Raw genomic sequence first — 27,281 nt, forward strand, 5'->3', positions numbered from 1 at the left:
ACTCGACTAATTTGAATTTCCCCCACTTATTATTCTATTCTAATAAGATAATGAAAGCATGGCCACAACTCTGGACATTCTTTGTTTGAGAAAAAGAAGCAAAAAAGTACATAACTGATGATGTTTTTAACTGACTTTGCTTGCTTATTTTGTTTTAGGAGTTGCATGTAGTGGTTTTTACATACTGACCTCGAACGGAACGGATTTGATTGTGCTGTAGGTGGTGGCACTTGGATTTGACTAGTGATGGGAATTTCGGCTCTTTTTAGTGAGCCAGATCATTTAGCACAGCTCACCAAGAAAAGTCGGCTCTTTCGGCTTCCAAACGGCTCCCAAATGGCTCTCCATTTTACCACTTGTACTTTTTAGAATTTAGCCAAATTTAGCGCTGTTTTGACTTGTGATTTGTATTTGAACACATATATCACTAAAATTTCAATAAATTGCTGAAGCCAATTACATTTACAGTTGTAAAATCCCTCTCTAACTTGCTTGAAGAACCACTCTGCTACACGAAGCAGAGAGAAAATGCCTATAAAAACCTAAATATATAAATTAAAATAGGACAGCTATTGACACAACTGTCAAAACTATGCATGCATAGTCAGAGGTCAACGATGGCTTTGCCCCACCAGTTGTAAAAAAATAAAAAATATTTTTTATATATATACTTTTTTTTAAATCAATGTCAGTTTTACTTAATAGTGTGTGTGCCAACATGCAATTTTTAAATAATTTAAACAACATTTTCAATAACTGACACTCATTAAACAGTGAATTTCCACTGACAGACATTGTCTCATGGGGCTATTGGCAAAGTGCCTCTGACCTGCAGCTAAACAGCCAATCCGGTTACGGTTGCTAGGGGGAAATTATGAATAATTGGCCTACCGACGTCGCCAAATTTAACGCCGGTTGGGCGCTGGAGATTTAGCCCCAACTGCTACGTAAAATGCGTGAAGGTTTAGGATTGCTAAAGCTACATGAAGAGCCAGCGATAGTTTTTTTCGTAGTGCGATTCCCAGACTCTCAGGGAAAAAAATATGTACGAAGAGAGGCGATGGCGATGGCGATGGCGATGGCGATGGCGATGGCGGTGACAACCAGAGTTCAAGAGCAGCTTCCACTAAATTCGGTGAAATCATTATTAATGTACAGCAGTCAATGCACTTTTCTGTTTCCCCTGTATCCTCTTCAGAAGTGACAATGTGATTCGACTTGGACAAAGACTGGACTAAATTACTTAAAGCACCTCTCCAAATTATCAAGAAGCATGATAGATCCAATGTTCACATGGAAAACTGCGTAAATTAGCATAGATTAGATTAGCATAGCAGCGCAGCTAGATGGTGGGCACCACAATGCTGTAAAAATGCACAATGAAGAGGTAGATAAAAACCATAATATTTTATCTAAGATCATCAATTGTGTTCAGTTTTGTGGTACTTTTGAAAAGTTCTGTTTCATTCTTTCTTCTCAACCCACACTCAATTTAGACACACCCCTCCCCCCTCCACTCACTCACTCATTCACTCACTGTTGATTTGTATAGATTCAGCTGAATCTCAATCATGGGATAAATTCACATCAAGGGTATGATACCCTTGTTGTCACCCGCGGCGCTACTATTGGGCCTGGGTGGGCCTGGGCCAACCCATTTTAGGCCCACCCTCGGACACAGCATTAGTTTTCATTGTAGCTGTTCATCCAATAAGCAGTCTGAGGAAAACTTTGGGTTAAAGCTTCTCAACCAATCAGCGGCTTCTATTCGCTTTGGATAAAAGCGTATACTAAATGCATAAACAAACATTCTACCCCACGTGTGGAGCCTGCCCACAGGGTGCATTGTCACCACCAAGTGATCCAATGAAATGAATGACATTGGCGTGCAAGCTTTTCAAGCAAGCAATGAATGAGAGAAATACAGATAGATCAAATGAAATGTAAATACGATAAAAATCAAAGCAAATTAGCTTGTTTTCATATAGCTTCACAAAGAAACACAAGGAAACTCCCGACATATTAAGTATGGTTACGAGTAACGACGAGTTAACGTTACCATCCAGCTCGGCCCCCCTCTCCCCATCCATTCCTCCCATAGCCACTTTCTGGAGGGAAAACTAATATCGGCAGTAGGCAGAGGTAACTTATGATAGTGTTTTATGTGTTATAGTTGCTGTCCTCAGTACTGCAGAATAGTGCTGAAATGGAGATGAAGGGGTACCTGTTTTTTTTTTTTTTGGGGGGGGGGTATTTGGCTTATTTTAAGTTTTCTGGAGGCCAACCCACATTCAAATTACTGGTGCTGCTAGTGCTTGTTGTGAATTTATCCCTTGTATAAACTATACAATATAATCATTTGATTGTATTGTATAGTATTTGCCAGCATAAAGTCTAATATAGCTGTAAATTGCTACTTTTTCTGTGAAACTTGAAACTGTGGAATTAAATTATTATTGTGGAACTGTAGTCATTTACCAACTGTTCATTTGAATGCTCATGCTAGATTAGACAGGGAAATCTGTTATGACACCGGCCCCAACAAGATTTATTTTCACCAGCCGCCACTGGTGGCGTTGTTGGGAGTCTTTTAATTATCTTAGTCTTGTTATTTATTATTTTAATACTAGATATGTTATTATTTGCTATTGTTCGATTATTTGCTATGAAATGTTAAAGGTCTGAGCTGTTTTTCATGGCAATAATTTGCTCCTCTGTTGTCAGTAGTCTGAGTAGCAATAAGCTTGGTTTGGCCTTTGTTGAGGAAACAAAGCATTAAGGTACAGTTTGTGTTTGTTAGGTTATAACTGATTGCTTACTCTGACATCCCTCTCTGATAGACATCAGGAGTTTTAGGTCCAACAGGCTTTGTCTAGGTACTGTTTGAAACCATGGTAACACAGCTAATGTTTCAGGGCAGAATAAAACCTATTGCCCTTTTTGTATGATTTCTCTATTTTTTCCTCCTTGTTAAGCGTCAGTGAGATTAGAGGCACTCCCTTACATGTTATAGCCTAAATAAGATGAGTTTTGTGTTTCCAATTTCACTTCTTTTATCCCTTCTGATGAGTTTGCTATGATTTTTCTTACAACATCAATCAGAAATCTTCAGATTGTCAACACTGAGAGTTGCAGATACACAGACCACTGTGCACTGCAGGCAAAGACACTCACTGCTCATATATGTCAAACAGCCTTTCTTAAAAAAAGAAAGAAAGGAGAAATCTTGTGTGACATGTCATAATGTCAGGGTTATATCAAAACGACATATGATAACACAATATAATCTTTTCATCTTACATAGCTTGAATTGAGTTGCAAAACAAGAAAGTTAAGTTGTTAAGTGAGACCAGGCTGTTCAAACTTCTTTTGCAAATTATGATATTGTGTTTAACTGCAAGAGATTGTAGGATATCATTATAATTCATTCTGAGACAGGATGTGACGGCTGCACCTCCAGCCGCACAGCTAAAGTCAGTAACCCCCATGCACCAACACTTTCAGTTATGTTTAGTTTATTTCTTGACACCATTTTGTTTACATATTTGTTTAAACTTAGTTGAAATGCATTAGTTCTATTCATAAGCGCGCACATTTAGATATTATTGTATTTTCGACTTAAATTAAATTTGGCTTATTCGTTTAACCTTTTTCTTCTTTTACCAATGTTGTGGGGAGCCATGTGAGAGCTGGGGGGCAGGAGTGAGCACAAGGGTGCAGGCAAAGCCCCATGCACAGTAAGGGAAGGAAGGAATGAGCCTGTACCAAGACAGCTCCCTCAGGGGGGAGACCATTTAGTTTAATTTATTTAGATGTTAATATATATTCCTGTTGTTAATTTTTTGTTTGATTAATCATTAAACCGACTGTTAGGTTCTGTTTCTTAGGTTATTTGTTAGTACCTGTTACCCCTCTTATGTTGAAGACTGGTCTGATCAGCCAGTATTTAAGTTCTCTTTTGTTTCCTGTTTGTGAGGTCAGTTTAGTTCTTTTAGTCAGTGTGGTTTTTTTGTGTTACGTTACTTATCATTTGAATAGTTAGTTTGAAGTTACCATTATGACTTTAGTTTGATTTTGTTAATTTGACCTCTTTTAAGGGCCCCAATGTTGGTTTGAATATTTTCTTTGGGTAAATAAAACCTGTTCCTTTTGAAAGCACCTGTGTCCTCAGGCATGACCAGCTCGGTCCCTCACGCAGGATTAAAAACAAATGAATTCAATGAGAGCCCTTTGGTACTCTGCTTTCTCTATATACAACGAAACTGTAACGGGTGGTGTATGGACCCAATTGCAGTACAAAGGAGTCAGAAGACAGTGGTAAAAAGTTCAAGGCTTTACTGAGACTCGCAGACAGAAACGGTTTAGAAACCGGCAAGCAGGAATCATGAGAGGAGAGGCAAAGTTCTTGGTCAGGGACAGAAGGCTGGGTCGAATTACCAGGACGCAGACGAAGCAGGGAATCAGGGACAGGCGAGATCGGTACCGGGGAGGCTGGCAGGAGAACGCTGGAAAGACATGCATGACAAAGAACAATCTGGCAAAGGATAGAGTGTGGAGCTGGTGACTATATGCTGGGCTGATTACATGTGATGAGAGGCAGCTGTGTGCACAGGTGAGTGGAGTGAACTGATGAGGTGTGTGTGGCTGACAGGCTGAGTGGGGCAGAAGCAGGATCAATGGAAAATTACTGATGGTTGGATGACTAAACTGTGACAGAAACAGATTCCACATCTTGTGGCCACAAGTTATTAAGATGTGCAGACAGCCAAAACTTGCTGAAAAGTAATTAGTTAGTTGTACTTTGATGAGCAGACTACAAACAGAAATCAGTTTCTGGAAACAAAAACCTTGTGATTTGCGCACAGATAAAATGTGCTACAATCACACTGTCCGATCAGAGAAATGTTACCCACATCCCTTGCAAGAACACAGCGTCCAGTTCAACACTAGCAGTAACAAATCATTCTTGATTAATAGTTTTAATTCCTCTTACAATCTTGATTTTATGTTTTTAACTGAGACATGGCTAGACAAAAACACAGCTAATGCAGTCCTGATTGAGTCTAGTCCACCAGAAAGAACAGAAAGAAGGGACTCACCTGTTGAGTAACGCACATTTCCTTATACGGAAAGCCTTGTGGAAATGGTGGGACGTTTGAATGTCGGAATAGCGGGATGTCGGAATGGTGGGACGTTTGCTTGTCGGAATAGCGGGATTTCGGAATGGGTGTTGCCACCCATTATGTGGCTACTTGCAGCTATAGGAGAGCTAACGGAGTTAATTCTACATACACCTCTGCTGGGGCTCTCCTATAGCCGCAAGTAGCCACATAACAGCACCTATAAGCTAACAGAGCTATAGTACACGTCCGTGCATTCCATCCATCCATCCATCATCTGCCGCTTATCCGGGGGTCGGGTCGCGGGGGCAGCAGCCTGAGCAGAGAAACCCAGACGTCTCTGTCCCCGGCCACTTCCTCCAGCTCTTCCGGGGGGACCCCGAGGCGTTCCCAGGCCAGCCGAGAGACATAGTCTCTCCAACGTGTCCTGGGTCTTCCCCGGGGTCTCCTCCCAGTGGGACGTGCCCGGAACACCTCCCCAGGGAGGCGTCCAGGAGGCATCCTAACCAGATGCCCGAGCCACCTCATCTGACTCCTCTCAATGCGGAGGAGCAGCGGTTCTACTCCGAGCCCCTCCTGGATGACTGAGCTTCTCACCCTATCTCTAAGGGAGAGCCCAGACACCCTGCGGAGGAAACCCATTTCGGCCGCTTGTATTCGCGATCTCGTTCTTTCGGTCACTACCCACAACTCGTGACCATAGGTGAGGATGGGAACGTAGATTGACCAGTAAATAGAGAGCATCGCCTTTTGGCTCAGCTCCCTCTTCACAACGACGGGTCGGTGCAGAGCCCGCAATACTGCAGACGCTGCACCGATCCGCCCGTCAATCTCCCGCTCCATTCGTCCCTCACTCGTGAACAAGACCCCGAGATACTTGAACTCCTCCACTTGGGGAAGGATCTCATTCCCGACCCGGAGAGAGCATTCCACCCTTTTCCGGCTGAGAACCATGGTCTCGGATTTGAAGGAGCTGATTCTCATCCCAGCCGCTTCACACTCGGCTGCGAATCAGCCGTGCATTCATTCTTCTTAAAGTATTGGTGAAATAAAGACAGTTAATACCTTATTTAGAGGCTGCGTCATCCCTGCCCTGTTCATTCCGTTATATGGATATATGCCAATCGCGAGATATCTAAATAGCTTCTGATGGACGCCGACTTTCGCCAAACTGCTCTCAGTGAGTAGCTAAACGTATTTCATGCCAGAAATGGGTGGCAACACCCATTCCGAATCCCGCCATTCCGACATCCCGCTATTCCGACATCCAACCATTCCGACATCCCACCATTCCGACATCCCGCTATTCCGACATGCAAACGTCCCACCATTCCGACATCCCGCTTTTCCGACATCCCACTATTCCGACATCCCGCAATTTCGACATTCAAACTTCCCACCATTCCGACAAGGCTTTCCGTATAGGGAAATGTGCGTTACTCAACAGGTGAGTCCCTTCTTTCTGTTCATGCAATTTAAATGTTTAACACATGTTTACAGATAAGCCTTATTAAAAACACAAAGGCTCGGCAACTGGAGGAGAAGAAGCAGACAGTGGTGGTTTTTAATCACACACTCCAATGCCACTTGTTTCAACTTCCGAAAATTTAATCCAGGAAAAAAGGCTTACAAATATGGACCGAAACGGCTCCATAATACGCACAAGAATCCAAAAGAAACGAAAGTTAACTAAAAGAAAGCAAATAAACAGCATGAAGTGGTCAAAATTGGTTTTACGCATGCCTATGTGTGTCTGGCACATGCGTCTTCGGGCTCTCCCGCGTTGGAATGTGGATAAAAGCTATATGTTCAGCTGTAATGCCATGTAAAAACAATCTCTACATGACATTTACTCACAGGTGTGACCTGTTAGGGCCTTAAGATATCAACAGGCTGTATAAAGCCTTGCGCAACGGTTGTGTGTTTGTGCCAAATGCGCAAAGCCCATCCGCGCTTCCCATAATTGGAGCGAGTACTCATAAATCACGTGAATAACATGAATAAACGTTTTTACTGCATTTTGTTGTGTTTTATACGTTCTATGCTGTCATTTCTCTCCTCTCCTATTGGCAAGGCAAGGCAGAGTGCTCGCAACTGTATCCTGTGCAGTAGCCGTGATATCTGTAATTGCAATTATTACTTTTGCATATGATGACAGCGTGCAAAAGACGCATGGGCTTTGTGGAGAGCTCCGCTCCAGCTGGCTGCTGAGACAGGTCACTGACACTGTATTTCTGCTTAATCAGTTTCAGTCTCGCCAGAGTTACATTAATATCTGTATTTTTATATTTGACATTTCAGGGGATTTTGATAATAGATTATTAAAGTTTGTTTGCGAGGCTGATATGCCGGCGCGCGTATTTGCGCCGGCATATCATTAGTGCAAAATGTTTTGGGTAAAACATAGGCTATTAAAAGGAACTGTCGGAATGGCGGTATGTTAAAAAACACAAAATCATACCGCCATTCCGACAATTGGAGACCAATGTCGGAATGGCGAGATGTCGGAATGGCAGCATGTAACTGCCAGAAATATGGTCTAGGTTTAAAAATACCGGAGTTCCCCTTTAAGGTTAATGTTTTTGGTTACATCTTTCAATAAATTGTAACAAGTATATTTAACAAGTCATTGTTGAATGCTTCTTTCTGTAATTTTGGTCAGTTTAAATGAGAACTCTTGAAGTAGCACTGAGACTGATTAAGATTAATGAAAGGATGTCGAAGGATGGTGCCCCTGTTATTGAGTTTTATTTAATTCAACTTTGAGAATGCTACATCCACAATCCACAGATAATTTGGTAGGTTGCACAGATCCTGGTCAAGACCAGCAGCCTTTAATGCAACACGATATTCAATTGAAAAACTACCAGTTCCAGCCATGTTGAATTTTTTACACTCAGGGTACATTAATTTAAGCACTCCAGATATGTTTAAATACAGCAGTAATATAGTTTCATACCTATTTACCTCTTTATGAGCGAATTGTATGAACTGGTCTGGAGTGACTTGCCTTTTAGTCAGGAAGCTGACTGTAGGAAACCCTGTGAACATTTTTGCTGTGCCATTTTATTTTTATTTAAGCTGTTTTATAGCTGGGAATTTTGTAAGGCCCCCTGAAGAATGCTTCATCTTCTGTGTGCTGAGTCTATCTGATGAGGACTTAAACATAATGAAGATTAGGTATGATTAATTTATACTTTCCCTGAGTATAATTACTTGAGCTAAATGAATATTAATGGCCATAAGAAAGACTAACATAAGTTTGTACATTCAACACAGATGCACATCAACATTTGCATCTATCTTGGTTGAAGATTTCGGCTAACTTTAAAAATTAAATTGAAATAATCAGTCTCTTTTACAGCTGTTTTTGGTTTCTACTAACTCTTGCAGAGAATATCAGCCACCTTTAAAATGAGTTTATGGCCAACCAGTATGCCAGCATGTCAGATGGTCGTATTGTTTTGGAGATCCCTGAAAAACTTTTTTAGCTTGGAGTGACTTTGTATGTGGCCCACTTTCAGAAATCAACAACTATGTCTTGCAGTCTCTCTCTCACGCATGCTTGCTTAGATATCCTTATTAGGACATTGTACTGACTTCCAATTATTTTGTACAGCCCTGCCACAAGCCCTAACCCTGATTTTAACATAACCTCAACTCACACTTTAGCCTCAACCCTAACCAGGAACCCAGAAATTGTGCCTCAATAGGACCAGGCTTTGGTTCACATAAGGAGTAATGTTTTGCAAGTAAAAGAAAACACAACAGAGGGCTGGAAAGACGACAAAGCAAACAACCATAAAGGTAGTGTTTCATGAGATCACTGCCAGGCTCTAGAAATCAGATGATGTTTACATCAGCCCAAGCCAATGAGAGGCATTGTTTGAGTGAATATTGTGTATATTGTACTCTGTCTCTTGAGCCTTTCAGCCAGCAGTTCCATTGTCAGTCAAACTATTGAAAGCCAGGCAAGCATTTCATCTGTTTAACCATTTAAGATCTGAGTCAGATATACTGTACTGGTCCCACATTCAATCACAAAGTTTATGTAAATGAATGAGTCTGCGTACTGTGATTCAAGACAAATAACTATTTTTAATTCAATGAGCAAATGCATTACTCAAATACAAACAAAAACACTGTATGCTACCTTCACCCCTGTTCAGTTTAGTACAAAAGCAGATAGCAGATGTACTGCACATGAGACTAAAAGCTTAGCAAAATGCATTATGACTCAGTAATCAAGTTATGATCATTTCATGGAGCCCACAGCCTTTTAATTACTTTTAAATAACACACAGTTAATTCTGTTGGTGATGCTCTCTTTGCTCTTGCTAAGAGTTGATGACTCACTTTTACCTGAAGTGATGGAAAACGTGCTCCTAAAATATTAAAACCATGATTCTATGAAAAGCCTCCATTAGTTACATTACAACTCATCAATTTCAGTCTTAGGTAACTATTCATCAATGAACATTAAACGATTTTAGTTGTAACATTTAAACTCTTTTTAGATAGCTGGAATCATTCAAATCAGGTTTTAAAGCATAACTTCTAGCTGGAATCTTGATGATCTGCTTTGATAAGAACTTATTTTCCTGCTCGCTTGATTACCATAAACAATTACCTTTGGTTTATGTGAGAAATGATCTCATCTCTGTGTTAAGGAACTAATCATTACCTACATGAAATAATTGCTCCCCGTGGCTTTAGCTGTACAGATGGAAAACAGTTTGTTTGGATCTCTGAATACCTCTCTGAAGACTTCTGAGAAGCTGCTTTTACATCCATCAACTAAACAGCCCTGAGTGACTGAATTATCCATATGGACTCATCACAATCTCGCCATGTAAAGTCTTGTGCTTGGGGATTTATGATATCAAATTATACATGAGAGGGTTATTTCAGTGGTTTCACTGATAGACCATCAGTATCCCTGCCTCAGTTGTTTTTGTTTATCATAAGAAAGTGGGTGGCTGTCATATTTACTTTAAGATTCACTATGGTAACAGATGCTCAATATTGCTGTCAAGGTGTTTGTTGCTCAAAGCAGACATTTCATTCATGTCAGATCTGGATTGGAGTGTCATTCACTTCTACTGAAATAGGAAACAAGCATACAACTTGCAGACACTGACAAATAATGAAGCTGAGAGCAGCAACTCATTTATTTAAAACCCTTTAAGATACATGGAGCTACGGTGGAATGCTTAATTTTATAAAGCTAGACTTTCTTTTGTCACTGCATGATCTAAAGTTTTTATTGTTCAGTTTACTTAAAAATATCTTAACTGTTTTGAACAATGAAATCTATGAAACCAGATGAAACCAAGAGGTTGGTCAGACTACAAGCATGTCTTGAAGACATAAAGACCTGGATGACTCAGAACTGTCTGCTTCTAAATTCAGACAAAACTGAAGTTGTTCTCTTTGGACCTGAGTGCTTCAGGGAGAAATTGTCAAGTTATATAGTTACTCTAGATGGTATTTCCTTGGCTTCTAGCTCTACAGTGAGGAACCTTGGAGTTATTTTTGACCAGAATTTATCATTTGACTATAAAACCGGTTTCTAGGACTGCCTTCTTTCACCTTTGTAATATTGCCAAAATCAGGAACATCCTGTCTCAGGGTGATGCAGAAAAACTAGTCCATGAATTTGTTACTTCAAGATTTGACTACTGTAATTCTTTATGATTGGGCTTCATTTCATATTAATTTCATCCACATATTATCTGAAAAGCCTCCAGCTGATCCAAAATGCTGCAGCCAGTGTTCTGATGAGAACTAACAGGAGAGATCATGTTTCTCCAGTTTTAGCTTCTCTTCATTTGTTCCCTGTTAAATTCACAATAGAATTCAAGATAAAAAGCTCTGTATGACCGAGCTCCATCATATCTTAAAGATCTCATTGTAAGATATTTTCCTAACAGAGCACTTCGCTCCCAAACTGCAGGTTTACTTGTTGTTCCCAGAGTTTCTAAAAATAGAATGGGAGGCAGAGCCTTCAGTTATCAGGCCCCTCTCTTGTGGAATAAGCTGCCAGTAAATGTCCGGGAAGCAGACACCCTTTCCACTTTTAAGATTAAGCTTAAAACTTTCCTTTTTGATAAAGTTTATAGTTAGGGATGGCTCAGGTGATCCTGAAACATCCCATAGTTAAGCTGCTATATGCTTAGACTGCTGGGGGACCTCATCTGTCACATCTTTCCTCACTTTGCTCTCTTTTTCCCCCTGTTTAATTTCTCAAATGATATTATGTACATATGACATTATTGTGGTTATTAACTTGTGTTTCCCTGTTCCAACAGGTATCCTTTGAATGGTGTTATGGTGTTTTTTCCCCCTCTTTTCTGTCTTAGTATTTAAGTCACTGAGAAACATCTTGGTCTTCTCAAATAACTCTCATGTTTGCAACATTCATTGGATATATCTTATGGAATTTTTTTAACTGAACTTCCATTACATTATTTTCTATACAATATTTATTAGATAAAAGCTAAGCTTTCTTTGATTCAGGACATGAACTCAGATCCCAATTTGAATTTCCCTCTAGGCACAATTTTTCTTCTGAATTGAATGGTCTGGCGAATATGCTTATTATCACACTTTCTGTCTTTTACATCAGTCCCATTCAACAGTAGTTTGTGTTGTGTTATATGGTCCATAACAAAAGTAAGATCATTTTTGTTAAGTTGAAGCTTTAGTAAGTCAGTTACATTCCCTAAAAGGGATTGGAATGTCATGTTGCCATTCATATGTCAGCATTGTGAAGAAGAAACATTATAAATTACATTATTTAAACAATCTAGAGGGATTTATTTTTTACTGAAATATCTGTATTGTTCCAAATAAGAATTTTATGTGAATGAAACAGTTTCCAGGTATGAAGATACTGTTGGTGAAATTTAGATAACATGATAGGTAATTTGGTAGGAGCATAGTTACATTTTGAAACAAAAGATATTTGATTACCAATTTGTTTAAATACGTAACTGGGAAGAAAAAAACATCAGGACTTGAACTGCATAAGAGGGTATAAGACCTGAACCAACCAACTCTAAATAATTTAATTGTCTGTGAAGTCCCACAGAAAACAAAAAAAAGTTTTGCAATCAAAAGAAAAAGAAAAGTATTAATCTCTTTTAATGTTTTATCATTACATGACAAGGGGGGGTATATCAAATGAGAGAGACCATCTGCCATAGAAAAGTGAATTCTACCGAGCATACTCAAGTTTTTGCAACAAGGAGTTAAGAATACTTTTTGTTTTGACCATTTTCAATGTATAGTTTAACCGCTGTCTATCTGTCATATTCGTGGTTATGTGAATTCTGTGGTTATGTAGAGTATCATTTATAATGTCGTCACCACACTTATGTAAGGGTAAGATCTCTCATTTTAAAACATTCAGCTTGAGACCTTGAGCAGCTTGAGGTCCTGAAGAAGTTAAATAACAAAAGACAGTTGCTCTTTGTCTTGGAAAAACAAAATGGCATCACATGTCAGTGGTGCAATTTCTATTTCTCTGTTAAAATATTAATACCCTTTATCTCATGATCGCAGACCACACATTTCTGCAAGCAGTTCTGTGACCAGAACAACTAAGAAGGGAGAAACTGGGCATTCCTGTCTATGTCAGGTATGGTGGGTGTACATGGCGTGGTGAAGGTAGGACCCAGATATTTTAAAAACTTGATTTATTAAAACAAAAGTACCACAAGGCATGGCTGAGCCAGAATACAAAAAAATTGACAATGACAAAAAAAAAACAACCTCTACTATGGCTGTGAAAAAAAAAGAAAAAGACTATGAATAGGAACCAATAACAAGACAAACCTGAACACATGACTAACAGTGGCATCAATGACGGTGAGGATTTCGCACTGTGCATGGGGGAACCTGGAAACTAATTACTGAAAGGAGGTGATTAGTGATGGACTGCAGCTGTGGGGGAAAGAACAGGTGAAGTGAGTGATCTAATGATCAAGAATGACAAGGCAAGGGAAACCAAAGTAAAACATGACAAAACCAAGAACTAAAAACATCAAACAAACAGACGTGACAGTCTAATTCAACATTTGCTGAAAATGCATCACATCTATTAGTTGTAGTTTGGTTTATTTCTACAGAACTATTTATGTATTTTATGTTTATGCTTATGCATTTAGCAGACGCTTTTATCCAAAGCGACTTACAAATGAATATGTAACAAGCTATATGAAAAAGCTCACAATAAACTACATAGAACGAAACCACTAGTCAGACTCTGTCAGAAGTGAGATAGAGTGCAGGCATAGAGGGAAGTACAGAAAGATAAAGTGTAGAGATAGAGGGTGTAAGGTAAGAGCTAGGATAGGAGATGCTCTCTGAAGAGCTGGGTTTTCAAGAATTTCTTGAAGATAGACAGGGATGCCCCTGTTCTGGTAGTGCTTGGTAGGTCATTCCACCATCGTGGAACGACACATGAAACATAAACATAAACATTATGTATTTATAAAGCATCTCAATAATATTAATAAAATAATCCCCAAAGCCAACTAACTCAAGAGTTTTCAAAAGAAATGTACCTTTAATAGTGTCAAAGACCTTGTAGAAGTCTAGAAAAAGGACAAGAGCCTGTGACTATACTGCATTAGCATAGTCTAGCAGATCAAGAACCAGTCTTACATTGTTTGTTATATGACAACTTTTCATAAAACCAGACTGTGTTTCTGATATGGTATCATTGAGGCCAGTTTTAAGTCTATTTGCATACACTAAGACTAATATTTCATAGTAAATTGTTTATAATGAGATCGGACATCAGCACATGCTGCTTCTTTACTCGGTTTAAGGATAAGTGAAATGATTCCTTTTTTCATAGTAGTCATCCCCTTTTGCGTCACGGATTGTTTATACATACAGAGGACCCTGTATGTTCCCAAAAATGTACATAGAACTTTACTGAAAACCTCTCAAGCCTTTCCTTTTTTTAAAGAGTGGAGGGCATTCCTAATTTCAGCAACTGTTATATTAGAACCACAAATTACTTTGTAAGTATCAGGGTGGGCACACAGAAAGATTCATGATGCAGACTCGGAGACAAAGGTGGAGGTTCAATCTGTTTTACTGGACAGTGCTAGATAGTACAGTAAATACAGGCAAAGGTACAAACTTAGGTGAGTTGTCGGGATCATGAATCCAAGACAAGGAATCAGGTTTAGCATTTTTAGAGCCTGGGCAAAAAGTCACAACAAAATTTAACCGAGTGAAAAATAAATTCCACCTAGCCTGTCTTGGGTTGAGTCTCCCAACTCTGTGAATGTACTCCAGAGTCTTGTGGTCTGTCCAGACCAGAAATGGTTGCTCTGCTCCCTCCAACCAGTGCCTCCACTCCTACAGAGAAAAAGGACCAGCAGCACCCGATGCCCCACGTCGCAATTCCATTCAGAGCTAGATAGTTTACGGGAAAGGAAAGCACATAGGTAAAGTTTATCATCTTTTACTGACCTCTGGGACAGGATGGCCCCTACCCTGAAGTTAGAGGTGTCCACCTTTACAACAAACTGCCAGCGAGGATCTGGGAGTACCAGGACTGGAGCCGTAGTGAAGGCTAGTCTCAGCTTGTAAAAGGCCTATTCCGCCAGGGATGACCAGACAAACCTGTTCTTTGGAGAGGTCAGCTCATCTAATGGGGCGGCCACAGTGCTGAAGTTGCGCACAAACTTCCTGTAGAAGTTTGCAAATCCCAGAAAACGTTGCACCTGCTTGCAGTTTTCATGTATGGGCCATTCAGCGACAGCCTTGACCTTTTCAGGGTCTATTGGAATTCTCCCCTCAGACACAATGAACCTTAGAAATGACACTGTGGACACATGAAACTGACATTTCTCGGCTTTAACGAAGAGCTGGTGTTGGAGGAGCTGATGCAGAACCTGTTGAACATGTATCCGGTGGGTGGCCTTATCTGGGGAGAAGATTAAGATGTTATCCCAATACACAAAAACAAACTTATTCAACATGTCTCCGAACACATCATTCACCAGGGCCTAGTAGACAGCAGGGTCGTTGGTTAACCCAAAAGGCATGACCAAATACTCATAGTGTCCATCCATCATCCATCCATCATCTGCCGCTTATCCGGGGGTCGGGTCGCGGGGGCAGCAGCTTGAGCAGAGAAACCCAGACGTCTCTGTCCCCGGCCACTTCCTCCAGCTCTTCCGGGGGGACCCCGAGGCGTTCCCAGGCCAGCCGAGAGACATAGTCTCTTCAATGTGTCCTGGGTCTCCCCCGGGGTCTCCTCCCAGTGGGACGTGCCCGGAACAACTCCCCAGGGAGGCGCCCAGGGGGCATCCTAACCAGATGCCCGAGCCACCTCATCTGACTCCTCTCAATCCTATCATAGTGTCCACTGGGGGTATTAAATGCAGTCTTCCACTCATCCCCCACCTTAATGCGCACCAGATGATAGGCATTATGTATATCAAGTGTGGTGAATATTTTGCCACCTTGTAACAATTCGAACGTAGAGAATATCAAAGGGAGTGGGTATCTGTTCTTGACCGTGATCTGATTCTCACCAAAATGGTGACAAATGAGACAAAAAACCCCATGTACGCTCATGCTCACACCTCTGGTCAACTAAGAGTCACCAATAAACCTGGCATACATGTTTTATTATGAATACAATATTGGTCTATGGGAATTTGCAGACTATCGTAATTTATTTACATTTTACACAGTGTCTCAATGTTTTTCTTAGTTGGGTTTTACATGTCCTTTTTTACATCATTCCAAAATCACAACAATAAACTGTACTGACAATCTGCAAAGCAGCAAAGGGAACAAGCAGGAGCTACAAATACATCAAAGGCCACAGAAAGGGCACAATTACCCCACTGTTGAGCACTGTAGATTGCTCTATGACTGCCAGCCAGGAGGTACCACAGCTTTTCTCAAGTCAGAGACAGCTTATCAGTGTAGATTCTGGTATACATGCATTAATATATAAAACTATTTTTTGACATCTGCCTCTTCATTCATTAAAAGGCAGGCTTACAGTCCCATTCATAGGAACTGCAAGGTACTGTCCATTGCCGCCCTGGTTGAAGTGATAAAATCTTTAGTGTGTGAATTCATATTGCTTTGTGGCAAGATATGTACATACAGATATATGCACACATAATTCATTTAAAAGAGGAGCACATTATCACACACTAAGATGCAAATTGTAATACTCCCTTTAGGGGAAAAGAAAATTGTGTAACAGCAGCCTACGAAAAAATAGTAATTAGAAATGGTAGGAGTTTAAAAGTCAATCAACTTGGCAGTTAAGAGTCATAGTATGCACTCCGTTTATAGATATATAGTAGTAGGCATGTACATGTAAATGTGTATGGTATTATCAACGGAAAATATTAGAAAACATGCATTAAAATGATGACTTTAATACGGTCACACATGATTTAGTTTTCATATGAAAGCTTTAATTGGATTATTTTAAATTGTATGGATATTGCTATACTGTAATTGCTGGTGGAAGAACAAATATATTAATGACCAAACTGATTCAACATTTATGTGGTCTCTGTGCTACTTTAAAATCAAATCAATTATTGGTTTTAAATTATTACAAAATAGTTGCATCCTGTGTTTTAATTTTACGGCACAACATTGTCAGTACAGATCTGGTAGACTCTTCCTTGTCCGAAAATCACAAGCAGGTTAACTCCATACAAAAAAAAATGTAAATACTGCAAACTTGGTAATGCATCAAATAACAAATATTTCTAATACATGTATATAGTGTAATATAAATCACACTATATAGTATATAACTAAATCAACCATTCTACACATTCTCTACTCTTAATGTTGATACATAAGTGTATATTGCTCAAAAGTCCCAACCATTCCAACAGGTGTACCAAACAATAACAAAACTATTGTAAAATGCTACAAAGGCTGAGGACACCATGGGATAACTTCATAATTAGCAGTTGTAAGCTATAGTTTAAATAAGTGTTTACATAAACTAAATAAATACAAAAAAGACATTAAAAATTTAAATAATTAAATGTCATTCTTGTTACTATGAAGATGGTCCTTTACCGAATACAGCTTTGTTTTATTGTTTTTGGGTTTTAGGTGTGGTTTTGTTCTAGATACGCTGTCATACAAGCCTGAAACCTAGAGTCATCTCAGGACTGATTCAGACACTGCAGCAGAACATGATTTACTTATGTGTCTGTCAGGCAGACTTGACACATAGAAACCAGTTCTCCGCAGGGGAAGTTAGTCTATGCCTCCCACTGTGATGCTGAGACAGGTCGGTAGTGACTGCCCTGTCTATTTTTGTATTTATTTATTTTTCTTTCTTTTTTTTTTGTTTCTTTGAAAGACTGAAAAATCTGGTACAAACTCAAACTTTTCATTTTAGATTGTTCTGAAAAAAGCTTTTCTCAGGAAAATAAATCTAAAAAGTGGGTCAACATGACAATAGTATTGTCAGTAACATCCATCCATTTTCTATACCCACTTAATCCAATTTAGGGTCGCAGAGGTTTGAAACTTATCCCAGCTCTCATTGGGTGTGAGGCGGGGTACACCATGGACAGGTCGCCAGTCCATCATAGGGCCACACAGAGAAACAAGACAAACAACCAGCCACACTTACACTCATTCCAAGGGCAACTTTAGAGTCACCAATTAACTTAACATGTTTTTTGGAAGTTAGAGTACCCAGAGAGATACATGGGGAGAACATGCAAACTCCACACAGAAAGGTACCCCTTTCTACTAGCAAGTGCTACCAACAGAGGAAAACCCCACAGGTTCTGTTGGGTCATTTTCACAGCATGCCTGGCAATCACTAATTGTGACTAATTGCTAATTTTAGTTATCGATGTGGTTTTCTGTTTGGTCTGATCAGTTATTGTCAATATTGGGGGGAGCAAGCAGGGTCTTAAACCTTTCCTATCAAAGTTCCAGTTGTGGAAATGCTGTCAGAGAGACACGACATTAACGCAATTGCAACATGTCTGACAGAATGGCTTCGTACAGATGCTGCTGCACCAAAGGAAGCCGTGAATGACTTTTCCCTGGCTATTCTTGGTGCTCTGGTAAAGGCCTTCACTCCTTACCCCGTTCTGAAGACATACATCAACGAATGCTTCTGTGTGCTACTGGGGAACCAGTCTGCAAAACTTCTTCCTTGTTTTATCAGGGTTGATGTTGCACACTGCATAAAGATGATCTGCCAGTGGGACTGCCTGAAAAACAAGTTGCACCATGTCAAAGACTTCTTTGTGAGGGCAATAACAAAGCTGCTTAAATCACAGTCCCTGGGCCATGCAAAAAAAACTAATACATGCCATCACTGTTGTGGCCCTCAGTGAAGCAGAGGGTGATGATAGTTCTGGAGTACTTCTCGAATCAGAGAGGTGCAAAAAATATCTAAAAACCCAGATCACAGAAGACTCCATCATCATTACAGCTGAACACACAAAGGAAGTGCATCAAGTGGATCCTGATGAGATCCAGACTAACCTACGAGACTGGGTATCAAACATATGCGAGGAGAGCAGGTCACTCGCTGCAGCCAATGGGAATAGGGATAACATCCATTTCCTCCCTGAGATTGTTCCACGTATAATAAGATTTGCCAGTTACTTACCACTTTGGACAGGAGTAATGCCCCCCCCCCTCTTCAAAAGCAGCAACCTAACAGCAAGCTCAGCCACTGTTGAAGCTGAACTCAATCTCAGTGCTCATGTATTCAGAGCATTGGATGCTTTTTGTCAGTGCTTATTCTGTGCTTTCTGTGACAGCTCAGCATTTCAAAATGTTGTCAGAGATGACAGTGACAACCCAGTCTTGCAGCTGTTGAAAACCATTGCTACAGATGGTGTGACCACAAAAATATATTCACAGAGGGCAGAGCTGCTTACGATGTATGAAAAGATCCAGTTGAGGTCGGGTTTACCTCTCAAAACACTGCTCTTCACAGTACTGCCTCATACCAACATGGGGGGATGGTGACGTCACCTGCCGAAATTGTAATTGACAATATCTCAGAAACCAAAACAGCACAAAGACACTTTTAACGGCACAAACCTGCACAAATGGAGCACTAAAAAGTAAACCACTCTGGTTTGTTTTGGAGCAACATGGAGGGATGGTGACGTCACCTGCCAAAATTATAATTCATAATATCTCAGAAACCAAAGCAGCACAAACGACAGTTTTAACGGTACAAACCTGCACAAACGGAGCACTAACCATTCAGTCTATTTGCTTTAATTTTTTACGTGGGTGGGGTGTCAGTTTCACTCAGCTGGTTAGCAGGCATTTGATTAGCTGAAGGTCAGCCCCTCTCGTGACTGCTCCCGACGAGGAGACGCGCTTTGTGGCAGAGTTGTTGTAAAATGCTGGATTGACGGTTTGACGCCACAAAATCATGAAAGCAAATAGAAAATTTCATAAAAAAAGAAAAGAGACATCAAAAGTTATTTCACCACCCAGAGAGTAAGTAGTAGCTAACTACCCACACCATGCTAGCTATCTAGGCTAACTAAACATTCATTCTACTATGGAAACGTGTTATTAAGGTGTGAGGGTGTGAATGTAATAAAATAGGCTAGGAGGTTGGTTTTATTTTACATTCGCATTATTTATCAGATGTTTTTTTGTCTATATATTTGAATTATAAACAAAGTTGGTCCATAGCCCTCTTGGCTATTCCAGTAATATTAAAATATATATAAAATAAATATATATAAATACAAAACGTTTTTCTAATAAGTTTGAAAAGTGTATATATATATATATATATATATATATATATGTATGTACTTTATATAGTCATCATATAAGGTCTACATTTTATTCACTGATGCTTTTATTACACTATTAGTTACACTATTTTGTAAATCCACAGATGTTCTCTGTGGTGGCTATGAGTTTTATTGTTTGTTTGTGCTTGTTGTTTGGCATTTGTTCGTTCACTAATACAACTTGTAAAATATGCTTGTTCTATGATAAACATTTAGTAACTTGCAATTCACAATATGTAGTGTATTAGCATGGGAACAGTAAATTTATATATATTATAGTATTATTTGTTGGTGTTTGTTGGGTCAGAATTCACTAGCACCTTCTAAAAAGAATCACGTCCCCCCATTGCCCCTCCAATAATAATTTTCTGGTGCCGCCGCTGATCACAACTACTATTCCTACTTCAGTTGATAGTTTGATAAAAGTCTGTCTTTCAGTTAAACGGATACACAAATCTATTTGTAAGAAAATGGGTTTTCGTAAAGGGAGGTTGTTTACAACCATTACGTGGTAAATTCCACGTGAGTAAAGGTTTTCAATGACAAAAAGAACATCGTATGTGAAGGCATAACATCATCTCAATGTTTGTTCTGCTTTAAATGTCCCTGTACGCAAACAGCGCAGCTGGTGTCACTGTAAAAGCGAAAACGGATCTTACGCATTTACGACGTACGCACTCTACGTAGTGGTGACGCAGGAGGGAATAAGAAGCACACTGTCAATGAAACACTATCATGAAAAGACGTTATTCTGCCAAGCTACTGTCAAACAGCCCAAGTTTAATTCTGTAGTGGAGAACTACCACAGACAACCGCACTGTGAGTGCTTATTTTCAGTATCTGTTCGACGACCTGCGTTGTACCGGAGTAGCAGGTGAGTTACATCGGTTGCTGGTTTCTGTACTCGGAAACAGTTCTGGACTTTTTCATAGCGCGGCTGTGGCGTAGCTTTTATGTTGAACGGTCAAAATCGAGCAGAGCAGGTCGTTATAACCAAAAGGGCCTACATATACATGCTGGCTGGCTGTGTGTGTTTGCTAGATATTTACTTAAACCGTTGCGTATATGAAAATGAACACACCTCTATGCGCACGCGCGAGGAATTGACCCTTTTTACTCAAGTTATGAAAACATTTGAAAACGACATTTTAGGTGTGTTTTCAATTCGATGTATTTTTTGTTTTGTAAAACAGTTGATATTTGCAGCAGTGGAATTTTTCAATCTAATTTGGTAATTTGCCCCCCCCCTCCAGATGATAGCAATGTCTGAAAATCATGTCCCTCACAGAAAATGATGATACAAAGAAGGAGTAAGAAGCACAAACAACTCGCTTGTTACAACCAATAGTACACGTTATCACTGGGAAAATAACTCAGTAAGATTTTTGACATTCTTGTTTCAGCTTTCACCACACTGATTTGTATGCCAGCATCCCTCAGGCATGTCTGCCCATTGTGTACCACCCAGACTACAACATCACCTTCATGGGCCTTGAAAAGCTCCATCCATTTGATTCCGGAAAATGGGGGAAAGTCATACACTTCTTAAAAGGTAGGAGACAGACAAATGAGGAGATCTCCTTTGGCAAATGTATATGAAAGACCTCAGATTGAATATAAGTGGCAAACTGACGTGGAGATGAGAAAATAAATAATGATGGGATGAGTTGTAGTTCCTGGAGAGGGTTTAAAGGCAGAAGAGCAATAGTAGTAGCAATAGAGCACATATAATTAAAGAAAACTCCTGATGGGAGCGGGAGCCACAGTGGGTTTCAGGGTGAAGGGAAAACAGTTGCCGGCCGTCTTACATGACTTCACAGAAAGCTGTGGTCAGGTTGCATTTACAGCCTCTGGTAAAAAAAATGATCAAATCACTGCTCTGGGAGGATGTTCGTTCCTATATTTTGATGTAAAAAAATATATATTCCGGGTTTGACACAGACACATTGCATTTAACAGCTGAACATTCTGGCTTTGTAAAACATATCTCAAAAGAAGATTAAGAAAAAAAGCATTTTTTTCCATTTATTTTTACATATTTAGTAGAGGAAGAAAATTGTTAGATGTCAGTACTGCAAGTTTATTAGTATTGTGCTTTTATGACAGCTTGAATGACAGCTTCTTTGAGGCATGAACTTCACGAATGAAAAACAAATAGTCAGGTTCCAACTTCCTTTAAACAGCAGTTGACAGATCAACTTTGCAGATCTTTACTAATTTATTTATTTACAAAAAACAAAAACAAAGGAAAAAACAAATGAATCAACATCATCCAAGAGGTATAATTCTATACTTTTTGCCAGTGGTTGTAGAAGACATCATTTACAGATTAATGAAGAAACAAAAGCATCAGAAGCTAAGGACACAAGTGAGGAACTGAGCATCTGCTTACTGAGGAAAGGTTCACATTCAAAATTAACTGATTTGGACCACTGCGTTTCAGGTGGACCCCCCCCCCCAAAAAAAATAGTTTAAAAAATGTATCACTGCACAAATTCATACTGTACTGTGCAGAGGCCTTGAGCTGCCCTTCATTTCTGTATTTATTGCAACAGGAAATAGATGCACTGATTTATTAAAGGTAAAATGGGCTTGAAAGTCTGTATTTGCTATGATCACCTTTATACTTCAACACACCTTGAACCATATAAGACAATGTTCTTGTTGTTACGCCACACTAATTGTGGCTTGATGGAACTGTTTGTGCTGGACATGCTTGCATACAAATGGTTGGAGTTGCTATGAACTGATACTGGATGATGATGTTAGGATACAGATGACATTGAAACAAAGGTACTCTCCGCCCTGTGGTGCATACTTTTGTTGACCTGACTTTAAAAGAAACAAAAAAGTGTATTGTAAGTGTTTTTTTTTAGATATTTTGCAGTGTAAGCCACTGCACTATTCCTGAACTCCAACACTCCTTATTCTCAGTCAAGGTGTGCACTGTTATTTTCATGCAACAACTCAACTCCTGTGAGATTCCTGAGCCAGACTTTTAGTTGGAGGCACACTTCACATACATCTGTCTCTTTGGGACTTGTCTTCATTTTGCTTTGCATGTCTCACAGTAACAACCCGAGCCCTGTCAAGAACAAAAGCATACAGTTCCTAATTTTTTTTGTTACTATTAAAGTCTAAAAGATGGGGGGGCGTGATTGAAGATACTGTAATTTTCCTATAAAATGAATGTTTACTTAGTTTAGTGACATCCTCATATTATTAACAGAGGACAAGTAATAGATACATTTGTAAGTTGTTGCATGCCTGGACACAATTTTTTTTCAACTTGAAAACAATTTATTTTAGCAAATGTTGCAGCAAAAAAATAAAACCAGATAAAAACTCTTATCTTATCTAGGTTTACCTCATACGTCTGCTATCTAGCCATGCTTCATTTGGCATTCTAAAGCATAACAGACCTATTTGACTGTGTCTCAGAGGAACAGTTCATCACTAATGGGAAAATTGTGGAAGCCCGCGAGGCAACCGAAGAGGATTTGCAGGTGGTTCACACCAAACGCTACCTCAACAGACTAAAGGTAACATTGTTTTCCTTCAGAACTTTTAACCTTTTGTGCATCTCTCAAGCCCTTTTCACACACAGGCTGACACACAACGCAGATGTCTGTAACATTCACTCCGGACTTCGTGAAGAAATTTTCCACCCAGCTCCCCTTGTAAAATCTCTGGAACATCAGCGAATGAGATAATCTTTATGAATATGTCAGTAAATATTCCGGAACATTTCAAGCTGCTGTGCGTGTGTGTGTCAGCGCTGGTGAGTTTCTCCTTTCTGCGGTCCTCAATGCTGCTTTATGCTCGCTCTCTGCTATCGTGGATACATACAGATGCATACAGGACTCCTATTAACTCAAAAAAGAGCCACATCTGCAATTCTCTATGTGTTGTATAGAATACAATGATTTTCACAGTGCACACAGTATTCTGCATCTCGTACTGCCTCCTGCACGCTCTACATACCTGTTGCCCCACATGTTCCCCTCTTGCATTTACAGCTGGGGAGTGCAGATCCAGCAGAAAGCCTGGACCGGATCAAATTATGTCCTGAAAATATCCTGTGATTCATGTGTGAAATCGGCTTCACTGTGACAGCATAGCGTCATCAACGCTTCTTCTTTGTATCACATGAAGCACACAGAAGAACTGAGTCACTGGAACTGATGTAACTCCTATTAAAGTTGAAAGTTTTCACAAGTGATGATATTCATGTGAGCCAACCGGTCACATATTTCTTTTCAAATTGTGATGGAGGAGCTGACATAAGGCATCATCAAAGTAACAAAGTATGGGAAGGTGAAGCCAATAACAGTCATTGGGTCATTCTCAAAGACTTTTGCTGTGTGCACAACCTAATGATGGAAGCCTCAGTAGAGGTACTTGAGCTATCTGCTGTGGGTTTGCATTGTTCTGCGCAGTTCTGTTTTCATGTCAAAGCTCAAAGCTGAGGCCACTGGAAGAATTCTGGAACACTTGCAAACCATTGAAAAAGAAAAATAGAATTATATATATTGAATGACTTTCTGTTCAATTTAGAGTACTTAGGTCCATTTGTGGTACCTTGTAATATTTATAGAATAGGGCTGAGCAGTGTATTTTGATTGAAGATAGGATACTGTAAATGTATTTTTTTCCTCAAACAAAACATAGGTTGAGACAATTTCGTTTTCATTTTTGTCAGTACAGTCTGATGTTTCTTTAGTTTATGTAATCTTTAAGGCAGTGCAAATTTTTGTATCACTTCCTTTCCACCTGTGGCGGTTTGCTGGGTCGTTTGAAATTTAGGACTTTACAGAAGGTTTAGACTCAGTGTGATCAGAAAGCCTTTTATATGGCAGCCCACCCACTCCCAATGTTGTTTTGCTGCTTTAAAAAAATCAGTGGTTAAAATATATATTTCCAAGTTTTTAAGAAAAGAAAAAAAGTTACAATATGGAACTTCTGGTTAAAGTCTCCATAGCCCATAATGTGGTGACTGGTGGTTGTGCAGTCTTGCTTCTTGTTGATACTAATTGCAGAATGCTATGCACTATGGTGTGTTTTCTGCTTCGCACTTTCCATGTGGAAACAATATTTCATCACAAAGAGGAGGAGAGTACCAAGTCGATGTAAAGGGCTAACACTGGTGAGCACGATAGTGTGTATGTACTTGAATGAACAAACTCACACAGGCAAGAGAGTTGGAAAGTTATGGTGGAGCTAAGGTATCAGCTACTCAGAGCAGGTACAGGACAAGAGCAAATGTTTTGCCATCTAAGACAACTCAAACCTAAAAATAAATTTTTGCTTCACTTTTTCATCATTTATGTGGACTGGACCCACGTTAGCAGTCATTGTTCCAGCACCAACGTCCTGCAGTGAGAGTAACTGATGCAATAGTGGACCAGTCTAAAAATTCATGATAAAGCATTTGCTTGAGCCGCATTGATATTTTTGAAGTTGTTTTAGATGGTAAAAATGTGTTCTTCTCCAGTCCCTGTTCTGATTAGCAGCTAGCTTGGCTCCCCCATCAGAAGTCCTCCCTGCTTTCCTAACTGAGAGCTTGCTGATTACTGGCTACTGTTTGTAAGACACTGATTACTTAGAAGCACTTCACAAAAGTTCCCTTAAAAAAACAAACAAGCAACTGATTATTCCTCTAAATATTTGTCTTTCATAGAAAATACGGTTAGAACTAAATGCATTGTGTTTCGTTGTAGTGGTCTCTAGTGGTGGCAACAATCACAGAAATCCCACCTGTCATGTTTCTGCCAAATTTCCTGGTTCAGCGGAAGGTGTTGAGGCCTTTACGAACACAAACAGGAGGAACAATAATGGTAAATATCAAAAAGTTTTGCATTCCTTCTGCTTATAATATTCACATTTTTTGTCCATCTTCCTGCTACTCACCCTCATTTGTTAAAGGAAAAAGTCATTTTTATCAAACTAGTTTAGAATTTCTTCACACCCCCAGTCCAGCATTTCCCAAACTACTCTGCATGCCAACTTCTCGCACGAGATGTTTTTAGAAATGGATTTTAGAAGCTCTTGAAGGCAAAATAATTTCAAGTTTAGAGCTATTGTTTAGTGGAAGCTGTCTGCTTATGCTCAAATCTGACTGGCTCCAAGTACACACATCCACAGCCACCACCTGGTGAGGGGTGAGGTACAGCCTGGACGTGTAGCCAGTCAGTTGCACAGAAGGCGTAAAGACAAATGAGACAAACAACTACGCTCACCATCATTTACACCTACGGTCAATTAGGAGTTACCAGTTGAGTTTACAGGCTTTTGGACTGTGGGAACAAGCCAGAGTATGCAGAGAAAACCTGTCTGTCTTGCTCTTAGGTGACATTTAAAGCTTAAGAAAGGCCGGTGCTTGTCAGTTGTGTTCAGTTAATGCTGTAAAACATTCACATTTGTTTTAAACACCCAAACACTTCAAATATGTTTATAATTTTACAGTGAGGTAAAGTAAGGATTTCCTTATTTTAAAAAATGAAACAATGAAACATTTCTTGCAGTGGTAGAGATGCATTCTGCACTAGCCAGACAAGACTCGATTGCTCTTTAAATTTAAAAGCATTTGATAGATGTCATGAAGTTTGGGGAAAAAAAAAAAAAGAACAGGAGTGGGCCGTGGACAAAACCCTGCAGTACGCAGTGGTGGATACAAAAGAGAAAAAGAGTTCTTTACCAGAACTCGTGGTTGGCTTGGGGATGTACAACATGACATACCAAGGTTTAATAGGGTGCTAAAAAGGAGCTTTCGGTTTACACCTGACTGTGTTGGACATTGAAGGTAGTTCTGTGTCAGTTAGTGACCCAGCTTGACATTAAAGTAGGAATTAAGTACTACTGTATTTAGAGCTCATTTTATCCCTCTAATTCTGTCTGAAACTTGCAGATGATAATTGGAGGCAGTAGCTGGAGTTGGAATTAAGTTAAATGAATGTTGTTGATAACAGCAAACCTGCTGGTCTTTAAAGGTTTATCTTTTTTCTTTTTTTTTAGGTTTAGACCACACAATCTAAAAAGGTGGTCACTCTGTAAAATTGGTTGATTCATACAGATTTGCTGTGGTTGACCAAGGGATATCACAAATTACTCATCAGCCACTAAGTATCAGGGATTAGATGGAAACGAGCTCCCAAAGTGGTGTGCATGATATGAGCTGTCTTTTATCTGGAACTTCTTGCTCCTTTTGATTATGGTGTCCATGTTGTTTTTGTTTGGACATCAAGGATGCAGTACTGGTTGTTGGTTACACGATATTGGTTAAAATGACAGTTCGCTGTAGACTTGAATGTGAGTCAGATTATGGCAATTCTGTAAACAAGACATT

At 39.6% G+C, this 27,281-nt stretch overlaps 1 protein-coding gene across 4 annotated transcripts in view; it reads left to right on the forward strand.

The window, feature by feature from the left end:
• Positions 1 to 20,616: 20,616 nt before the first annotated feature.
• Positions 20,617 to 27,281, forward strand: part of hdac11 (histone deacetylase 11) — a 35,965-nt gene continuing 29,300 nt past the window's right edge. For 2 of the 4 annotated variants that reach the window (XM_072382937.1, XM_072382938.1), the window contains exons 1-4: positions 20,617 to 20,810; positions 21,340 to 21,488; positions 23,378 to 23,478; positions 25,657 to 25,773. In XM_072382937.1, the coding sequence (XP_072239038.1) occupies positions 20,659 to 20,810; positions 21,340 to 21,488; positions 23,378 to 23,478; positions 25,657 to 25,773 (519 nt within the window). In that variant the 5' untranslated portion in view covers positions 20,617 to 20,658. Of the gene's footprint in view, positions 20,811 to 21,189; positions 21,247 to 21,339; positions 21,489 to 23,377; positions 23,479 to 25,656; positions 25,774 to 27,281 lie in introns of all 4 variants that reach the window. The other 2 variants (XM_072382939.1, XM_072382940.1) reach the window with 2 other exon arrangements.

Source organism: Leuresthes tenuis, unplaced genomic scaffold (assembly GCF_036924035.1).
Source record: "Leuresthes tenuis unplaced genomic scaffold, fLeuTen1.0.hap1 SCAF_3, whole genome shotgun sequence".
In the NCBI taxonomy this organism is placed as follows: domain Eukaryota; kingdom Metazoa; phylum Chordata; class Actinopteri; order Atheriniformes; family Atherinopsidae; genus Leuresthes; species Leuresthes tenuis.